Source organism: Idiotropiscis lumnitzeri, chromosome 4 (genome assembly GCF_059441095.1).
Source record: "Idiotropiscis lumnitzeri isolate Australia: NSW breed Sydney's pygmy pipehorse chromosome 4, RoL_Ilum_1.0, whole genome shotgun sequence".
NCBI classification, from domain to species: Eukaryota; Metazoa; Chordata; class Actinopteri; order Syngnathiformes; family Syngnathidae; genus Idiotropiscis; species Idiotropiscis lumnitzeri.
Window position 1 is genome coordinate 7214971 of NC_142394.1, and position 18338 is coordinate 7233308.

Genomic DNA, 18338 nt, shown 5'->3' on the forward strand with positions numbered 1-18338 from the left:
CGTTGCCCCGGCTACCGTTTATTAATATTGATCTTTAACTTTGTGCCTCATCACCCACTTGCACAATATGAGTGTGACACAAACACCCGCATTCGCACACACACTCACAAAAACACAAAGCTCAGAGTCCAGCTGATTGTGAAGTGTGCTTTTGGCACGTGTTTTGGTGGCTGTTGGAGGAGCTGTGATTATTTTGGCAACAGTGACCCCTTGTGGAGACATGTGGTCTTAAACACAATGTAGATAAGGCTTCAATACCAAATAATGTTTTTCTATTCTAATTAATTGATCATATATCACTCTATTAAAATAATTCAGAAAATAATTGCGTTGTAATAATTAATAACGATGCACTGTTTGTGGCTGACTGGTTTAACACGAAGGCCTCACAGTGCAGAGGTCGTGGGCTCGATTCCGGTTCCAGTGTTCCTGTGTGGAGTTTGCAAGTTCTTTCCTTGCCTGCGTGGGTTTTCTTTGGGTATTCCGGTTTCCTCCCACGTTTCAAAAGATGCATGGTAGATTAATTGTCCCTAGGTGTGTGTTTGACTGCGATGGTTGTTCCTCTCTGTGTGCCCTGCGATTGGCTGGCATGCCGGTCCACAGGGTGTACTGTAATGATCCATTCAATAATAATAATAATCATCATAATTACGATAATAATGATAATATGGCAGCCCATTACGTAATTTGAATTCACGCCACGTAATCCAAAAATATATTATTTAATTTGTTCTCATGGGAATGAGCGACTGTGTGTTAATATTTACACAATCACTTTATGAATAGCAAAGAACTTTATTGTCTCTGTCACAGGAACAATGAAAATCCATAAAACCCTCTTCCATTGCTTATGTTCTTTGCCAAACTTTAAAGGCTGTATCACTGGATGGCATGAAAGCTTACGGTATAATCTCTTCTGCGCTGCAAGTCCAAATAGAAGTAACGGCTTGACACCAACTTGATGTAAGAAACCCAGTCAACCGAGTGATCACAATCATCACAGGTAACCTTTATCTGCTTATTTGATTGCACCTTTGTCATTATTGGTGCGAATAATTATCCTGCTTATGTCATATATTTACCAGACCAGTTGTTGATCGACAGAGTTCATAGTGCTCAGTCATAAAATCGGCATATTCCAGCAGGGCCGGTCCTAGGGTTTTGCTGACATTTCACATTTATCTGTGACCCAAAACACTTACAGCAGAGCCGCCAAATCATCCTCATTGTTCTTAACTACATTAAGATGAACAAATGCACACAAACTAGCTAACATTAGCTTGTTTCAGTGATGGACGACTGCTCCTGTAATCTAACTGGTACAACAATGGCCTAAAATCACCGTTCATTGTGTGCAGATTCTATTCACTTTTGTTGTATGTGTGATGATCAGACTGAGCCAATGAAATGGTTTCATGACTGACAAAAGCATGCCTACATCAGTGCAAAAAAATGCAATATGAATTACCAATGGAAGTTTTCTGGAGTCACACCACAGACTTTCCTCCACTTTTAAATGCACCAATCAAAATGAAGAGCTCAGACACTGCCAAAATGTAGCATGATCGCTTCCAACAAATGTGCGTTCAATCTATTTTTGCTCAAGTGTTAAGCCGGTCACAGCTGCGTTATGATTTACAGTATGTAACCTGACTTGTCAACTTAAGCTCCCTCCACAAAATGCAACAAGCGTGACACACGCCCTCCTCCCTACAGATGACAGAAAGAGTCGTATGCAGTTTGCATAACAGGCCACGTGTTCTTATTCAATTCCGAACCCGACATCTGTCTCAATGCATCATTTTTTCAATGAGGTGACATGACCATACTGGTTCAAATGTTCCTATGAGTCGTTTTCCAAATCGCTATGAATCAATTTTCATAGTAAAAGTCAGAATCTGAGATATTTCTTAAAGAACTATGGCCACTCAGCAATGAGGTGACCAAAACATGCACACCCTCAGAATGTAAATGAAGAGCTCTTTTGCTAGGACGCTGTAAATCTATTTGGATTCTTCAGTTTGGATTGGGACATCAGTCTCCAAGGTGACACATTTATATTTGAAGAGGTCTTTTCCAAAACGCTGTGATTCCATTTTGATTATTCATTTCAAAATCTGAAATCTGTCTTTGAGCTGGAGCTGCCCAGCTGTCGTCACCGTCGAGCGGAATCCTCGTATGACAACAAAATGACAATTTTACAGGAATTAAAAAAAACAAAAAAAAACGCCTGCTTGTTTGAGGTCCCAGGCACCGCTTGGTTTGGTTACATTAGAACTTATATTGATATTGCACACTCACGTCAACATAATGCTACCTAAAAAAAACATTCAATCGATAATTTAATGTAGATTGTGATTAAGAGCTGGTGGCAGCCAAGTACGTAAGAGTCTGTCATTATGAGAAGCCTCCACCGTGCAGAAACGCTTTGAAAATGTCAAAAAGGCTCATCACAAACACCTTAGAGGTCTTAAGACTTGAGTGAGGCAATAAATAAAACAATGAGCCAACAAACCCTGTTTGTGTATTAGCTATTTTCACCAGTTTCAGTTGGCTAAAAATGTGTAAAAATTACAAACAAAGTGGGGACGGACCATCAGTATGGATCTGTGAAAAAACAGTTTGACTGTCAGACATTGACTAGAGAGAGAGAGAGAGAGAGAACGAGAGGGAGCGAGAGCGAGAAGAGAGAGATGTATATATTGTCCCAAAAAGCTGAAGGTCCATGATGAGAGATTTTATGACAAAGACCAGCAAATGTTATATTTAATCTTATCCTTTTAATACAAATCAGTGGCTCAGTCGAAGCATACACAACAGAGCCTAATCATAGTGCACATAAAGAACGTCAAGGCAAGACTGAAAAATGCTTCAACTTTTTAAGTGGCTTATAAACGCTATAAATGCTATCCTGTATGCTCACAGCAAGTATAAAATGATCTACTGATCATTTGTAATATTTTTAAAGAAAGTAGAAAGCAACAATGAAAAGGAAATAAATTGCACCAAGATCACATGATTGCTGTCAGGGGACAACTGAGGAGGAAGAGGAGTAGGAAGGGAAGTGAGTGAGATAAGGAGAGAGAGCAGGAGAGAGGGGGAAGCCACATCCAGTAGGGTAGGGTACACCTCTCACCACAAACCCACTTTGACTGAACGCTCAACGGTGCACCTGCTCCAGTCAGGCCCGACCCACCTCAGCCCACTCGGTGTGTGGATGTGCTTCTGAGGCACGATGCTCTCCATGTTGGCTCTGCTTCTGTTGGTCCTGACAGGTAAATTTGGATTTAAAAAAAAAAGTTCTTCATTGTCGTCATTGGTGTGATTCTGCTTGTTGTCTCACATTTAAGACACAATCACAGCTGTTGCTCAAGCCTGTAAATTTAATGTGCCTGTTTTATTACATGTGTTTAACACCTCTTTTATAATACTACAGTTGGTTTTGAGTTAAGAAAGCTCATGCTGCATAGTTGAATTTGTCGTCTGCTCTTCAATTGCATTTCAGTGCATAAAAATGTGTCAACACAGTGCATTATTGAATTAGATTCCACAATGTGATTTATTGGCTCACTATTGCGTTGATTGTCCTGCCAGTGTTTGTGTCCAAGGAGAAACCAACTTGATACTAAATAAAAAGTGCTGACAGAATACTTTGGGTCCTTTTTTGAGGTCTCGTCTCATTTCAGGAAATGTCAGTGGTGTCGCTTTATTTGAGGCCACCGAGAGGAACTGTTCCTTGTCCCCTCCGGTGAGCACTGCAAGACTTTGTTGATACCTTTCATTTCATAGATCATTTATTCTAATTCGTCAATGCCTTTGTATATCTGTAATGAAATAATAAAATCAATTTTAAAATATTTGTAAAAAAAATAAATAAATAAATAAGCGGCCTCTTATAGACATGCGAAAGAGGATTAGAATGACATTTTAATTGAATTAATATCTCTTTAAATGTTTGTATATTTGCATTTCTTCAATATTTTTCCAAAAATTCTCTTTATCTTGTATTTATTTTTATACTTTTTTCATTTTTGTTGTTGCATACGTATTTTTTTAGAAATATTTTTGTTTTTTTTTTTCATTGCAAGAATTTTGAAATAAGATTGTTTATTACATTTTAATAATTAAAAAAAAACATGAGTGCAATTTTGTTGTTTTAATATGGCAGCACGGTGCATGAGTGGTTAGCACTTCTGCCTCACTACTCAGATGTTGTGTGTTCAAAGTTTTGAGAAATATTGCAAGAGCTTAAATTCCATAGTTACATTAAAAATGTCATAAACTGTCAATAATTTATAATAAACATCTAACTAGTATAGAAATGTCCAGAAATTGTTGAAATTATTGTGACATGTGGTGCAATAGCTTTGCCTGCAACACAGTTAATGATTACAATGAAAGATACAGGAAACGATGAGTCAGCAGTTACTTAATTAAATCTTTCTTTCACTGTCAATGTGTGTGCGTGTGCGTGTCTGTGCGTGTGGTTTTGCGTGCGCGTGTGTGTGGGCTCGTCAGTACCACCCCAGCACAGCTGTGAACAGCAGTCTCCAGTTGCAGAAGCTGAGAGAACAAATGCTCTTCGCCAACATCTCCGCCTACATTATCCCAGGCACGGATGCCCACTTGGTAGCGCAGCTGTCAATCATTATAAAATGCATTTCATGTTTGGGTTTGTGTGATGATTAACGGTATCGCTGTGTGTCAGAGTGAATATATCGCCCCACGTGATGCAAGGATGGCCTTCATGACGGGCTTTACAGGCTCTGCAGGTAACGTCTTCCTTCTCCTCCTCCTCTTTTTCTTCATCTTTCCAATGACTCAACATCCTACATCTGATGTGCTTTTATCCTCCTTTTAATAACCTCCCCCTCACTAAATCAAAACTGATGATTTACTCAGGATTAATTATCCCACAGCTTTGCCAAACTCACTTTATCCTTCCATGTGGAATAGTGAGATAAAAGATGGCAACAGTGAAGCTACACATTATTCGATTCCTTCAACCTTCCCGTGTCCCCTCTTGCATACATTAGCTGGAAATTAGAGCTGTAATTTAATGCTCCCGCCTGTCTGCAGGCACCGCCGCAGTCACGCCAGGCAAAGCGGTGCTGTGGACCGACAGCCGCTACTGGGTCCAAGCAGAGAGACAGATGGACTGCAACTGGGAGCTGCAAAAAGATGGTGAGCCTGAAGTCGATGTCACTGGAGGATCTTTGACCTGCAACGGAGACCAAGCTGTACATTAGACAGCCGGCAACTGTTGGAACCTCCTGTGCCGGATTTAGCTAAGCAGCCTCTGAACAAGTTTACTGACACCAGGGAATGCATTTTGCCCCAAAATGTCTTGCTCGGCTTGACATTTTATTTAAACCTGCACACATTCAAGATACCCATACACCTTTCGCTCCAGAATGCCTTCATGTTCCCGAACTCCATCCTGAGTAAATATGGTGTTTGGGTTTTTGGGCTTTGTTTGTTTGTTTGTTGATTTGTTTGGTTTGCCTTTGGTTTTCTCGAATTAGAGAAACATGGTTTGTCATCATACATTTGAACAAATTCCAAATTATTTCAATTGCTATGTCTTTAATTCAAGTGTACCAACAACTGCTGCATGCACAAAGCAAAGTAGGGTGGACCAAGTAAGAAAAATGGAAGCTCCACAGTTATGTTCTGGGGCTGCTTAGCTTCTTCCAGCACAGGATGTCTTGAATCCCTGTAGTGAAATCTTCAGAGTCTGAAGACATCCTGAAGCAAAATGTGTTGCTGAGGGTCGGTGTCAGACAGTTTGATCTCAGTTATGTCTTGGGGTTTCTTTGCGACATCCGGTACAGCGTCCCATGACTATGAAGACATTATGGAGCCAAATGTGCTGCTCTGTGTCAGACAGCTTTGTCTCAGCCGCTAGTCGCGGTCCTCCAACTGAATAATGCTCGTATTTGTTTTCTTTGTATTTTACAGTCAGTGGCCCTGGAAAGATTTGGCATTTCCCCCATCTGGGGTCCCGTCTCAAGGCTTCGCAGTTTTTTCCCCAGATGTTTTTTTTTAGTCTTTCCTTGCCCTCCTGGAGGCTAAAATCAGGCAATGTCGTCAATATTTGTCAGCTGTGGACATGTGAAGCGCTTTGAAACTTTCTCGTGATTAAGGGCTGTATAAATACATTTGACTTGACTGAAAACAAACGCAATCTCTTTTTGGCAGCCTTAATCCCCATCTGGTGGTGTTATGGGCCATTTCGGTACATCAGATGGATGGAATAACTTTGTGCGTAGATGTTAAAGTGACACACCAATGTCCATGCCAAAACTGGATGTGGAACATCAACAAATATGGTTTATAAATCTCTCCCTTTTTCAACATATCAATGCAAAATCCGCCCAATACATTTAAAAGTACAATAGATACCGTTTTTGACACACCATGGTAGAAACTGCATGTTCCTTGTCAGAATATTTTGCTTGAAGTTTCAAACCGTGAGCGGCAATTTGTTATTTGTCCCACCAAACAATCTTTTTGAGTAATCTTCAATGTTGTATTGTTGTCATAATAAATCCTTGGTGAGACAATAGAGAAGTTGAAGGCTCCAATCCAAGGTTAAATTGGTAAAGTGTTCACTTCAAAATAAGTGACGCTATATATTTGCCTTTAGATGCCACAAGACGGTGGTTAATTGATACTTCCTTATTTGACAGGCCTATGGCTTTTCTAAATTAAGCACGTTCCCTCACTTCATTGGCACCAACGGCTATGGAACGGAAAAGTGAATTTGTGAGGAGCAAATCGAGAATATGCAGAGCTTCACTGTAGTTTGCCTGCATACGTACGAAACAAAAAATACTTTTGAGAAAAGTCATTGATACTTTTAAGAATCGCTGGTCTGTTGTGAGTCAAGAAACGTTGTGTGATCGCTTTTAAGTGCTGTGGACCAGTAATAATGCTGCTATGCCATCTGCGTCATTTCACAGTGTCCATAAGCAGCATAGTGGAGTGGCTCATCTCAGAGGTACCGCAAGGCGGCAAGATCGGCTTTGATCCATTCCTCCTCTCTCTCAGTGAGTTTTTATCACCGCTCCCGTCACTCCTCGTTAACATCAGCAGAGGCCGCAGACGCCACATTGACAGGATGACAGCTCCCTTGTGATTGATTAGACTCAGAGTGCTTAATCATCTGCCATTTCCTCCATTAGAAACACAGGAAGACTACGGAATGAGTCTGGAGTCGAGCAATCGGAGCCTCAAGTCGATGCCTGGCAACCTGGTGGACCGAGTGTGGAAGGAGAGACCGCCCATCCCACCTGATAGCCTCATCCGCCTGCCAGACAGAGTCATACGTATGTTTCCCTTCCTGTGCTTGGGTGCTGATAAATACCTGCAATGATGCAGTGGCGTCGCCGTTAACAGCCTGGTGATGGTTTTATGGTTGACAGATTTAATGTCAACTTTAGGGGAACGGACAAGGAAGGAAGTTACATCGGCAGAGCTTCATTAGCACTAAGGTCACACAGTAGGCAAATGGAACAAATGGAGCACATCATAGATCTAATGTTTGTGCATGCATTTGTACACAAGATAAGAACACTCAATCCAAGATATGACGCGTCATTGCTCGGATTTTAATGCCTGTGCAAATTTACACATAATATCAAAGAGGCTAAGTGCAGTTTGGGCCAACTTAACTACAATTTATATTCTTAGTCAGGTTTTTGTGTAGGATCATCCAAATTAAGGGCAGAGGGGCAGTTCCCGAATTGATATAATATACGAAGCGTAGTAATTCCCTGTCATCTATGAGTAAACCCCCTAAAGATGTGCTGCACTGTAATTGCCTGTTGATACAAGACACAAGTGGTGGCAAAAGACTGCTTTTGTCTAAACAGTTCACTGGCCGCAAGATGCCACCAAATGGCACGAAAACAGTGAACATGTGGGTTTTTCAGTAAATACGATGTTGGGTTTGGAGTTAGGGTTATACAAATTCACAAATAGGCAAATTTGTGAGACATGAAAATGTTGGGTTTCATTGTATAGCAGTCCCCCACAAATAGCAAATAAGGACCGAGCCCAATTTAATTGTGGAAAAACATCTAAATGACTGTATTAATTGTTTAAAATCTAACGCTTCAATACTATTTAATCTATTTTTCCATTCTCAGTCAAAATAAATTACAGAAGATTTCTTGTTTTTTTTTTAATGGACTCCAATGTTCATGAAAACACACGTGCTGGGTCATCTTGAAAGATATTGTTTCAGCAGACTTCCTTGCCTCAGTTGCTGTCGTACAATAATCCCTCACTATGCTCCAGTCCACCCAGCGATCGACAAAATGCATGATACTTCAAGCATACCAATATTTATTTGATTATTTATATACCAGTATATTTTAAAGCTTTATCCATAAAGACTAATACCAGCATACATGCATATGAAGTGCAGGTATTACTTTTATTCATTTAAGGACGCTATCCTCATATTCAGCAGTAGTGTAGTATCTGTGCCTATCTGCGACTGAATGCATGAAACGTTAAAAGATGGGGCTGAGCCTGCTGAGCGATTTCAGAGCCAGAGAATGAAAATGTCGACTTAGCTGACTGTTGACTGGCTAAACCGCTGGACATTCTGTGTTGAGTGACTCGTTGCAAGTGGCGTGTCGTCTCTGAATATGTGCCTGTGTTTATTTTGTTACCATAAGACATTGAAAGCTGTGTCGATCCTGGCAGGCTATATTAAATTAGCTACCAATGTTTACTGTTGACATGCAGTTTTAAAACTTGCAATCACTACAAAGCATTTTAATTTAATTTATTAAATGTGAAATTACACCAGACTTGCTCTGCATTAACAGTCCATGTGAAAAAATAATGATTGTAAAATCCCGAGTGCGCTAAAAAAATAATCTGCTATGCAATTTAGAAAGGTCTTTTGGCGACATCTTGTGGCATCATAAAGTGTTTCGGGAAGGCGAATTTCTCAGCAAATTGCTGGCAATAGGTTCAGCAGGAAAAAAATATACTATGTGAATTTTACAATAGTGTTAGCGTGAGGATTTTCTGAGTACTTCACCCCTAAATTCCAAATACCTGATATATTCACTGAAGTTTAAATGCTTGCATCCAGTCTTGTGCAGTTAGCTGCGATAGGCTCCACCAAAAGAGGATGGTCACAAGATACCGGTTAACATGTACGTACACATTGTAATAACTGAATAATAACGTCCTCCACAGAAAGGTCCTGGCAGATGAAAGTGGAGCAAATCCGAAATCAGATGAAGGAGAATCCTTACGAGCCAACTGCTCTCCTGCTGTCAGCGCTTGATGAGACAGCTTGTAAGTCACTTTAAAACGGACTGCATCTTTATCCCATTACGTACACTCTACAAACATTTATGTACATAACATGTATTTCTCATTTCCAAGGGCTGTTTAATATGCGTGGCAATGACATCCCATACAACCCTTTCTTCTACTCATACACGCTGCTGACCATGGATGAGATCTGGTATATTTTCTATTGATCCCTATAAGAGGACATCAAGGACACAATTCAGGATTACCTTCCCAAGAACAAATGAAATCCTCTCTCATAAATGCTTTCATTTAATTTTCTGAAACATGCAATTAAGTCGCCTGTGGAAAGATCTCAGTAGCAGCTGTGGACGCATTTCAGTTAATTGTGACAGTCTTTCAATAGTGTGTGTGGCATTTTCAGTTATGTGTGTGTGTGTGTGTGGAGGGGGGTGGTGGGGTGGGGGTGTGCGTGTGTGTGTGTGGATATGTGTGTGTTCGACCATTTTAATTATTGTGTGAGCGCATTACAATTTTAGGAGTGAGCGAGTTTCAGTAAGTGTGAAAGTGTTTCAATAGCGTCAGGTGCATGTGAGAGGGGGTGTTTTAGCATATGTGTGAGAGTTACATGTGAGTAAATGATTTTTCATTTGTGACAGGCAATTAAATAGTCTATCTGTTTCAGTATTGATCGTGAGAGCATTTCAATAGTTTGTGAGACAGTGTTTCAGTTGTGTGTGTGTGTGTGAGAGTTTTAGTAACGTGTGTGACTGCGTATTTGTTGTGTGTGACAACATTTAGTAGGGTGTGTGTGTGTGTTTCAGTAGTGTGTGGAAGTGTTTCAATCGTGAGTCTGACAAGTAACGAGTGTGATTGAGATAGTGTTTCACGTGTGGGGGTGTGTTTCAGTAGTGTTTGACAGTGTTTCAGTTATGTGTGTAAGAGTCTTTGAGGTGTGTGTGAGTGAGTGTTTCAGGAGTGAAAGGTAATCCTGAATGATGTTGCTGCTGTCCTCTCATGATTTTACTGAGTGTAGTACATGGTTGCTTTGATCGGCGTGTTTGCTAACGTCACGTCCGTAGGCTCTTTTTGCACACAGAAAGAGTGACAGAAGAGCTGAGGGTGTACCTGAACGCTTCATGTGGTGGGCCGCTATGCGTGCAGCTAAAAAGCTACGACGCCATCTTGGATCACCTCAAAGAGTACGTGAGCAGCCGGCCAGGGGTCAAAGTGTGGATCGGCACAGAGTACACCAACTATGCTCTTTATGAGGTCATAAAACCGGAGGTATGAAATTTAGATTACATTTGTGAGACCAATTTACGAAATATACGAAATGAACAAAATTATTTGGACATCTAGGAACGAAATCTGAAGAGATGCTTGAGTGTGTTTCTGCAAAATCGGACCGACGAGGGCAGCTGCAAGAGGTTCAGGGTTACAATTTGGGTTCCAATTGAAAGGCTCTAAAATCACCACTCTAAAATTCGCTTACACTTAACTGAAATGTTCTCATACAATATACTGGACATCTCTCAGATATCATACTGAAATGCTATCAAGTAATAAGCGGAATTGCTCTCATACACTATACTGAAATACTTGATAGAATAACCCAAAATCCTCTCACACGTCATACTGAAATGCTCTCAAATTAGAAACATCACTCACAAATTCTTGAATGCTATAACGAACTGAAATGCTCATCCAATCAAACTAAAATGCTCTCATGTGGTATGTTGAAATGTTGTCACACTTCATGCTGAAATAATATGATTAATTCTTAATATTAGCGGTGTTCTTGCCACTTTCCCTACTGACTTTGATATTTAACGTAGATGAACCATTTGTTACTAGTTTTCTTTACTTCCTTGTCTGATTGAATTTGTGTCAATGCATTTTACTGACTTGCATCCTGTAGGACAAACTAATGAGCAGCTCCTATTCTCCTGTGCTGATCACCAAGGCTGTGAAAGATGACACTGAGCAGCGTATCTTGAGGGATGCACATGTATGTTATCCACACACACAAATATATGACTAATTTACTCTTGTTATTCTTATTTGCACTCATATATAAATAAAATAAATAAATAAATATTATTTTCATATTATTTTTCATTAAAGTCATACTATTGCTCTGAGGATCGTTGTGGCTTCATTCCAGGTGAGAGATGCTGTGGCTGTCATGCAGCTTCTCATGTGGTTAGAGAAGGCGGTGCCAATGGGAAAGGAGACGGAGCTGAGCGCCTCCGCGTACGTCAATCACTGTCGTAGGTGAGTCTCTGTATTCTGTTTACAAATCACCATAGAACCTGAAATCCTTTATATATTAAGTAGAAAAAAAATCACTTTCAGCAAACAGAAGGACAACAGGGGCCCGAGCTTTGAGACCATATCTGCAAGCGGACCTAATGCTGCTCTGGCACATTACAGGTAAATTTCATCACGTGGAAGCACAACACAGTGATGACTTGAGATATGGGCGTCATTCGTTCTGTGCTCAAACTTGTGTCACAAATAATCTTTTCCCATTGAATGATTAATGAATAACCGTCATCAATTCCAACTCTTTTTTTTTTAATTGGGTCACTCTTTTCTCAAGGCACCACTATATATTATTTTTAGTGTTAGGTGCCCACTGCCTGATAACATCTATTTTAAGTCTTAATAATTCTGACAAATATGATTTTTTCTTGATATCCTCTTTTTTAACCTCCTCTACATTAGGAACACCCACAAAATCTAATGAAATGTGGATCTGAATCAATATTTTAACCAATTTACCATTATAATAATCTGGGAAAGTGTTGATGGATTCTGAGGAACCACATTTGTCAATATAGTGTTGAAACGTAAAATATATTGTGCAAATGCACATCCACTACAGTAGGTGGCAGTGCTGCGCTCATTGTGAGAGTATGCACAGGTAGGAAAAGGGCTAAGGCAGGTCTGGTCTTCGAGATCCCCTATCCAGTCCTTTTTGGATGTTTTTTTTTCTTCCAATACCCCTTACTCAATTGACAAGGATAAGGGTTGGTTGAAGAGCTGATCAGTTCTTCCTAGGACGAGTCGTGACAGAAAATAATCGACAAACACTGGGTTATATACATGAGTGAGACAACATTAGGAACTCCTCAGTATAATTGCCCCTGAAACATCCATCCATCCATTATCTGAACGACATATATGAGCCTACGCCTGTTGCTTGGGGCGGTATACCATCACAATAAATACTATAAACCAGGAAAAGGAAACAAGCGGCCATGCAGCCTATGACCACATTCTAAAAGGCCCCTCGATTAAAAGGGAAAAAAACAAAAAAAAGTTGTGGGGTTGAACAACTTTTTCATTTTGGTGGTATGATAAACATGTTTCTTCTTTCGTCTCTACTTATGGCTTGACATCCTAGGATTCACTTGTTCACAGATTTATTTATTTTTTTCAATATGTTTTAATTGTTTTTATCAGTCTGTTGGCTTTTTTGTTCTTCTGGGGGAATGAAACTCCCTATTTTCATGGAAAATGTATATTGGAGATTTATCAGCATCTTTTGAAGAATTTGGGGGGTTAACGAAAAAAATATTCCCTTGCAGACCGTCAATTATATTTTCACTAATCAATGTCAGCAGGTCCCTATTATTAGACCACAGTATGGTATAACCATTTACCACTCGGTGGCAGACATGGCTTAGTTGCACTTGCACAGACAGGTCTTAGACTGCCCAATACTGCAACGTGAGTAGGCCTCATATTTTTGGGCGGATTTAGAATGACATGCAGGGACATAGTACCTAAATAATTGAATTGATTGAATAATTGTTGATTTTTATGATTAAAATCTAGTCCTCTTTACACAAATCACATTTTTGATAGTTCAAACCCTTTGTTGTTGCAGGCTGAATCTCTTTTTCATCCATTGGGAAATTTTGTTTCCTGAAAAATTAAATATAGAGCATAAATATTAAATTAAGAGTATAAAGATAGTATTATGTACTGTATTGGTCTGGTAAAAAAAAAACAGCCATATGCATGTATTTTGTTCGTGTTTAAATTGGCATTTTTGTTATACATCTGGTTAGGTAGTGTAACGTCCTACACAGCCCTGCTGCCGCGATGATGAAAAGACGCGCCCCCTTCAAGCATTTAAGTTGCCCATTGCCCATTATAGATCATGAAAATAGTCACGCCATGCTATATCGGGTTTCAATGTTGATTTGTTTTCTAATTTGCGTTTCATGCTCTAGCCCAACAATAGACAACAACAGGATGCTGACAGTGGATGAGATGTACTTGGTGGACTCTGGTGGCCAGTACCTGTGAGTAACATCTCATACACACACGCACGCATGCACACACAAGCGCACGCGTCACTTCTGGTTGGTTTGGTATCATGACTTGTCTCCATGCCGTTAGAGACGGGACCACCGACATCACTAGGACAGTCCACTGGGGGACCCCCACTGCTATGCAAAAGGTAACAATTTGCATCTGATACATAGTCATAGTTATACAGTTCGGCCTTGAGATACAAGTTTAATTCTGTGACCACACTTGTAACTCAAAACACTCATTCTGTATCTCACTCAAAATGAATACCATTAATAACATTAATCTCTTTCTCCCTGTCTCTCTGTCCAAAAAAAACAAAATATTTATGTTTTTCAAAATGGGAAAACTGAACTCCATTATATTGTACTATGACAACATAGTGATAACATAATTACATAGAATTTGATGAATTAAACAGTTTGCACAACCGCATTTAATGCAGCAATTTATTCAACTGTTCTGCTCCTTATGGTGTGCCCATTGTTTGCATTAAGCTAAGCAAACTTTTCCAAGGCAAAGCTATGTTGTTGTTTAAGATCAGGTGTCTTCAATCCTGTTCAACGATGGCCCCTGCCGTGCCTGTTTTCCATCTCTCCTTGCTCCAACACACCGGATTCAAATGATTCAGATCGTTATCCAGCTTCTGCAGATCTTCCTAATTATATGAACATTTGAATCAGGTGTGTTGCAGCAGGGAGAGATGGAAAACAGAGAGGACAGCAGCCCTCGAGGGACAGGGTTGAAGACCTCTATTTTAGACACACAAAATGCATTTCTCTTTGTTTGATTTTTGACAGTCAACTTCATCTGGAGTGGCATTAAACATTAAGAAATTTTGACGAATTGTTTTTTTTGTGTGAGTTGAATTGCATTCACTGCCACCATACAGCCCTCAAATTTCAAGTAAAAAAAAAATCCTCCAAATGACAACTCGTATCTCGTAATACTCGTAAGTTATTCAGTGGTATCCCAAGGCACCACTGTATAGGAAATGATCTTCCACTTTGACACTTGTAGAATGAAATAAACTAAAGTTGACTTATCTGTGTTGTGAACTAGGAGGCCTACACCAGAGTTCTTATGGGGAATATAGAAATATCTAGAACCGTATTTCCTTCAGGAACCAGAGGTGGGGAATGTTCATTCCAAAATATCTATTTTCTTAGTCTAACCACTAGATGGTAGTATTGGACTGTTGCTGTTTTTGCATTTGGATTTGTGAGCTTGTGGTCCTTCCCCAGGTGAAAAAATGGATATGCTGGGCCGCAGAGCATTGTGGGAAGTGGGCCTGAACTACGGCCACGGGACAGGACACGGGGTTGGCAATTATTTCGGGGTTCACGAGTGTATGGCACCTCTTTTGTCTCCTCCCTACTCACACAGAATATGAATAGAATATGTTAGATTCACAGATTTACTCTTAATAAATGCTATCAAGCGCTACCATTTTTGACTAGTCTTATCTTTTATATTCTTCGCCACTGATATATATATTTTTTTCTTATTATTTGCATGTATTATGAATAATACACAAAATAAACAGGAATATACTTTTTATGCTTTTATATTTAGTAAATTCTTAGTTTAGTGGATTCCATGTATTATTTATTCCACTGATTTTATTGTACCACAAAAAAAAAAATCATAAATAATGCAGTTTATAAATAATTATTTGCTCTTCTATTTTTGTTTAGGGCCTGTTGGTTTTCAGCGTAACAACATTCCATTTAAAGAAGGCATGTTCACATCTATAGGTGAGACTCATCATTTGCAGATTTGAATGAAAATTACATTTACATTAGGCCAGTTCTTGGGATTGAACTGATTTTGTTCACAGAACCTGGATATTACAAGGATAACGACTTTGGCATTCGCATTGAAGACATAGCAGTGGTTGTGCCCGCCCATACAAAGGTGCAGTTACAGATTATTAAGTCATGGATTGTTAATAAGCAGTCCTTGGTAAATGGCGCTGTCCTTCTCTTACAGTATGGTTATAACTACTTGACGTTTGACACTGTGTCCTTGGTTCCATATGACAGGAAGTTGATTGACATTTCTCTTCTGAACCCCAACCAGGTAAATATAAAAAAAATATATAAATATATATATATACATAAAAAAAGTCTTCAGTCTGTAGTGATATCGTGGAAATATATAGGAAGCTTTCAAGATCTTATCAGTTTCCTGTTTTAAAGGTGTAAACACTAACCACCTTGTAACCGAGTGTGATATCTGAGATGTTTTCATTTCCCTGCTGTAAGAGTGCTGATTTCCTCTCAAACCACACCCGAAAATTTTTTTCGTCAAAACAAAACAGACCATCTCTGATGTCGTTTTTAAAGAAAATTGTACTTTGTAAAGTGCATGAACAAAGCACACCAAATTATGCTATGCAGATCAGCCAAATATACAGCAAACGTGAATGCAAACAATACAGAATAGGACAATGTGCCACAATCGTAATAAATGTGCGGACTGGAACTTCTTTATACTGTAAATGCAATTACCAGAATATAATATATAGCGGTTAATCTAAAAAAATGATAGATTACAGTAGATCAACTCACTCAAGGTGAAACTCTCGTAGATTCACCAAACACAAAACACACATATGTTAGAATTCTATTTTGTTATATTGACGATAGCTTACTGTAAGGCTAATATTCACGTAATCAAGACATCATTGCTGTACATGAGGAAAACAAATGGGGAGGGGTTTGCTTTTGGTTTTTTTTTACGTATCTCGTAACCATCTCAAGAAAAAACAGGTTTAATGGCCGTAAGGTATTGTTCTTTCCACTCTCACTCCAGCTGCAATGGTTGAACAAATATTACGAGACCATCCGGAGGCTGATGGGTCCCGAGCTGGACCGTCAGGGCCTCCATGAGGAAAAGAGCTGGATGCTGAGACACACAGAACCCTTTATGGAGTCCGGATCTTCTTCGACCGTCCGTTCCTCTTCGCCCACGCTGGTTACTTGGGCTGTGGCTGTGTTGTGCATATATTATGCATAGTTTGGACAGGTAGAGTTAGCATATCAGAGGGAGAGAAGCACTGAAATTTGTACACTGGCATTTTTGTTCCAAGTTTGAAACTGATCTTTTGTATAATTTTGAGGCTTTTTAAAATATTTATGTAATCAGGCTGCATAACCTATTAGCTATTTTGTCATGTTTGGTGAGGAAACTTGATCCCTCTTCATCAAGTAACAGCATTTAAGTGATTTCTTTTTTTTTTTAATGCCTACAACATATCCAATATCCAAACATTTGTACCCTACTGTGTTGTGTTTATCTGAAACTGCTAACTTTCAATTAAAGTAGAATGTGTTTCACTTGCAATTGGATTCGTTCTTACCGATTCTCCCGAGCGGAAGTACAGTGGCGCCTTTTGATACGAGCTACCCAACTTGGGACTTTTACAAGTCACTCAACTAGTACCTAACAGGTAACGCAGTAAACAGCCAGTCAAGTCTCCACTCTCATTCATCAACAACCCTGAATAGGCCAGGCCCCGAATTTTACTCACACTTATTCGTAACAGATTTTACAGTGCTGTAGAATGCAAGAATGGTGACCCCAAGTGGACAAAATAATACCTACACTTGACAAGCGTGAAGCCGTAAACTATGTAAATAATTAAATCCATTAAGGTCGCCTCTTCACAAACTTTATGTATTGCTAGTCGGATTGGAAGGTAACCCCTGCAACAACTAGAGGCCTATCCCTTCTGACTTTGGGTGCACCCTGGTCCAATCAACCTACCATGCGTGTCTTTGGAATGGGGAGGAGAAAACCCACGCTGCTATGGGGGAGAACATGCAAACTCCACACAGGAAGGCCGGAGCCCTGCACCTCTGAACCTATAGATAACCTATAGATAATGCTCGTGCATTGGATCCTATTATATTGTGCATGCGTATCGAATCGGGTGTCCAGTGTTGGCACTATGCTCAGGGAATACAAGAGGTTTAGTTCAGCTGTTTCCGTGACGTGCTAGCAAATTGTGAACTTGGTTATACAGCGCAAGCTGAAGTGGCATGAGAGGAAGCCGAATTAGGGCACCCTCTCCATGTGGTTTGCATGCACGCAAAAATAACAAGCTAGACCTGACTTACACTTGACTTCCCTTTCTACTTTTACCACCGATTGTATGCTCGCCTTGTTTCCCATTTTAAGTCACAATTTTTGTGAAAGGGGCAATAGTCTAATGATGTTGAAGGTTTAGAAGATAACTAGCTTTAGTAGGGTGAAAAAGTTGAGCTTTAGTTGCAAAATTAACACACACTGGAATTGTTTTTTTATCTAAACGACGCAAATTCAACAAATGACTATTTTCAGCTCTTTAGAGCCCATAACATTTCTTAATGATTTGCATAATAATTTGCAACAGCGCATTTTATATTACTCATTTATTTATTTTTTTTAAATTCGGTTAAGAGGGAGGTTGCTTCAAAAACGGTTGATGCCTTAAAAATTACGCTGACTGGCGTTTGCATTTATGAGTAAGGAAAATCTGAGAAAAAAATACATTAACTTACATTAGCAGTCTAGTTTTCCTGGTTTGTGTTTATTGTTCCACTGTTGTATTTTTGTTTTTTTAAAAAAGGCCCTCCTTTGAACATGCTGACAAATAGTCACAGCAGAGGAAAATACGCTGAAAAAGCACAGTGTGGAGACATGAGCAACAGCTTTAAAAAAAAAAAGCTAGCGTGATTCAC

The 18338-nt window shown here is 39.5% G+C and overlaps 1 protein-coding gene across 1 annotated transcript; it reads left to right on the forward strand.

Moving 5' to 3' along the window:
• The first annotated feature begins 3217 nt into the window (after positions 1-3217).
• xpnpep2 (X-prolyl aminopeptidase (aminopeptidase P) 2, membrane-bound) lies at positions 3218-16883 on the forward strand. Its single transcript, XM_088294160.1, has 21 exons — positions 3218-3275; positions 3687-3748; positions 4519-4629; positions 4709-4772; positions 5080-5184; positions 6966-7052; positions 7188-7331; positions 9223-9324; positions 9415-9496; positions 10365-10569; positions 11204-11293; positions 11450-11559; positions 11641-11718; positions 13530-13601; positions 13699-13759; positions 14674-14743; positions 14856-14960; positions 15309-15368; positions 15452-15528; positions 15604-15693; positions 16429-16883. Exons 1-21 carry the CDS (start codon positions 3236-3238, stop codon positions 16630-16632), a joined length of 2019 nt encoding a protein of 672 aa, XP_088150286.1. The 5' UTR covers positions 3218-3235; the 3' UTR covers positions 16633-16883.
• Positions 16884-18338: the final 1455 nt, after the last annotated feature.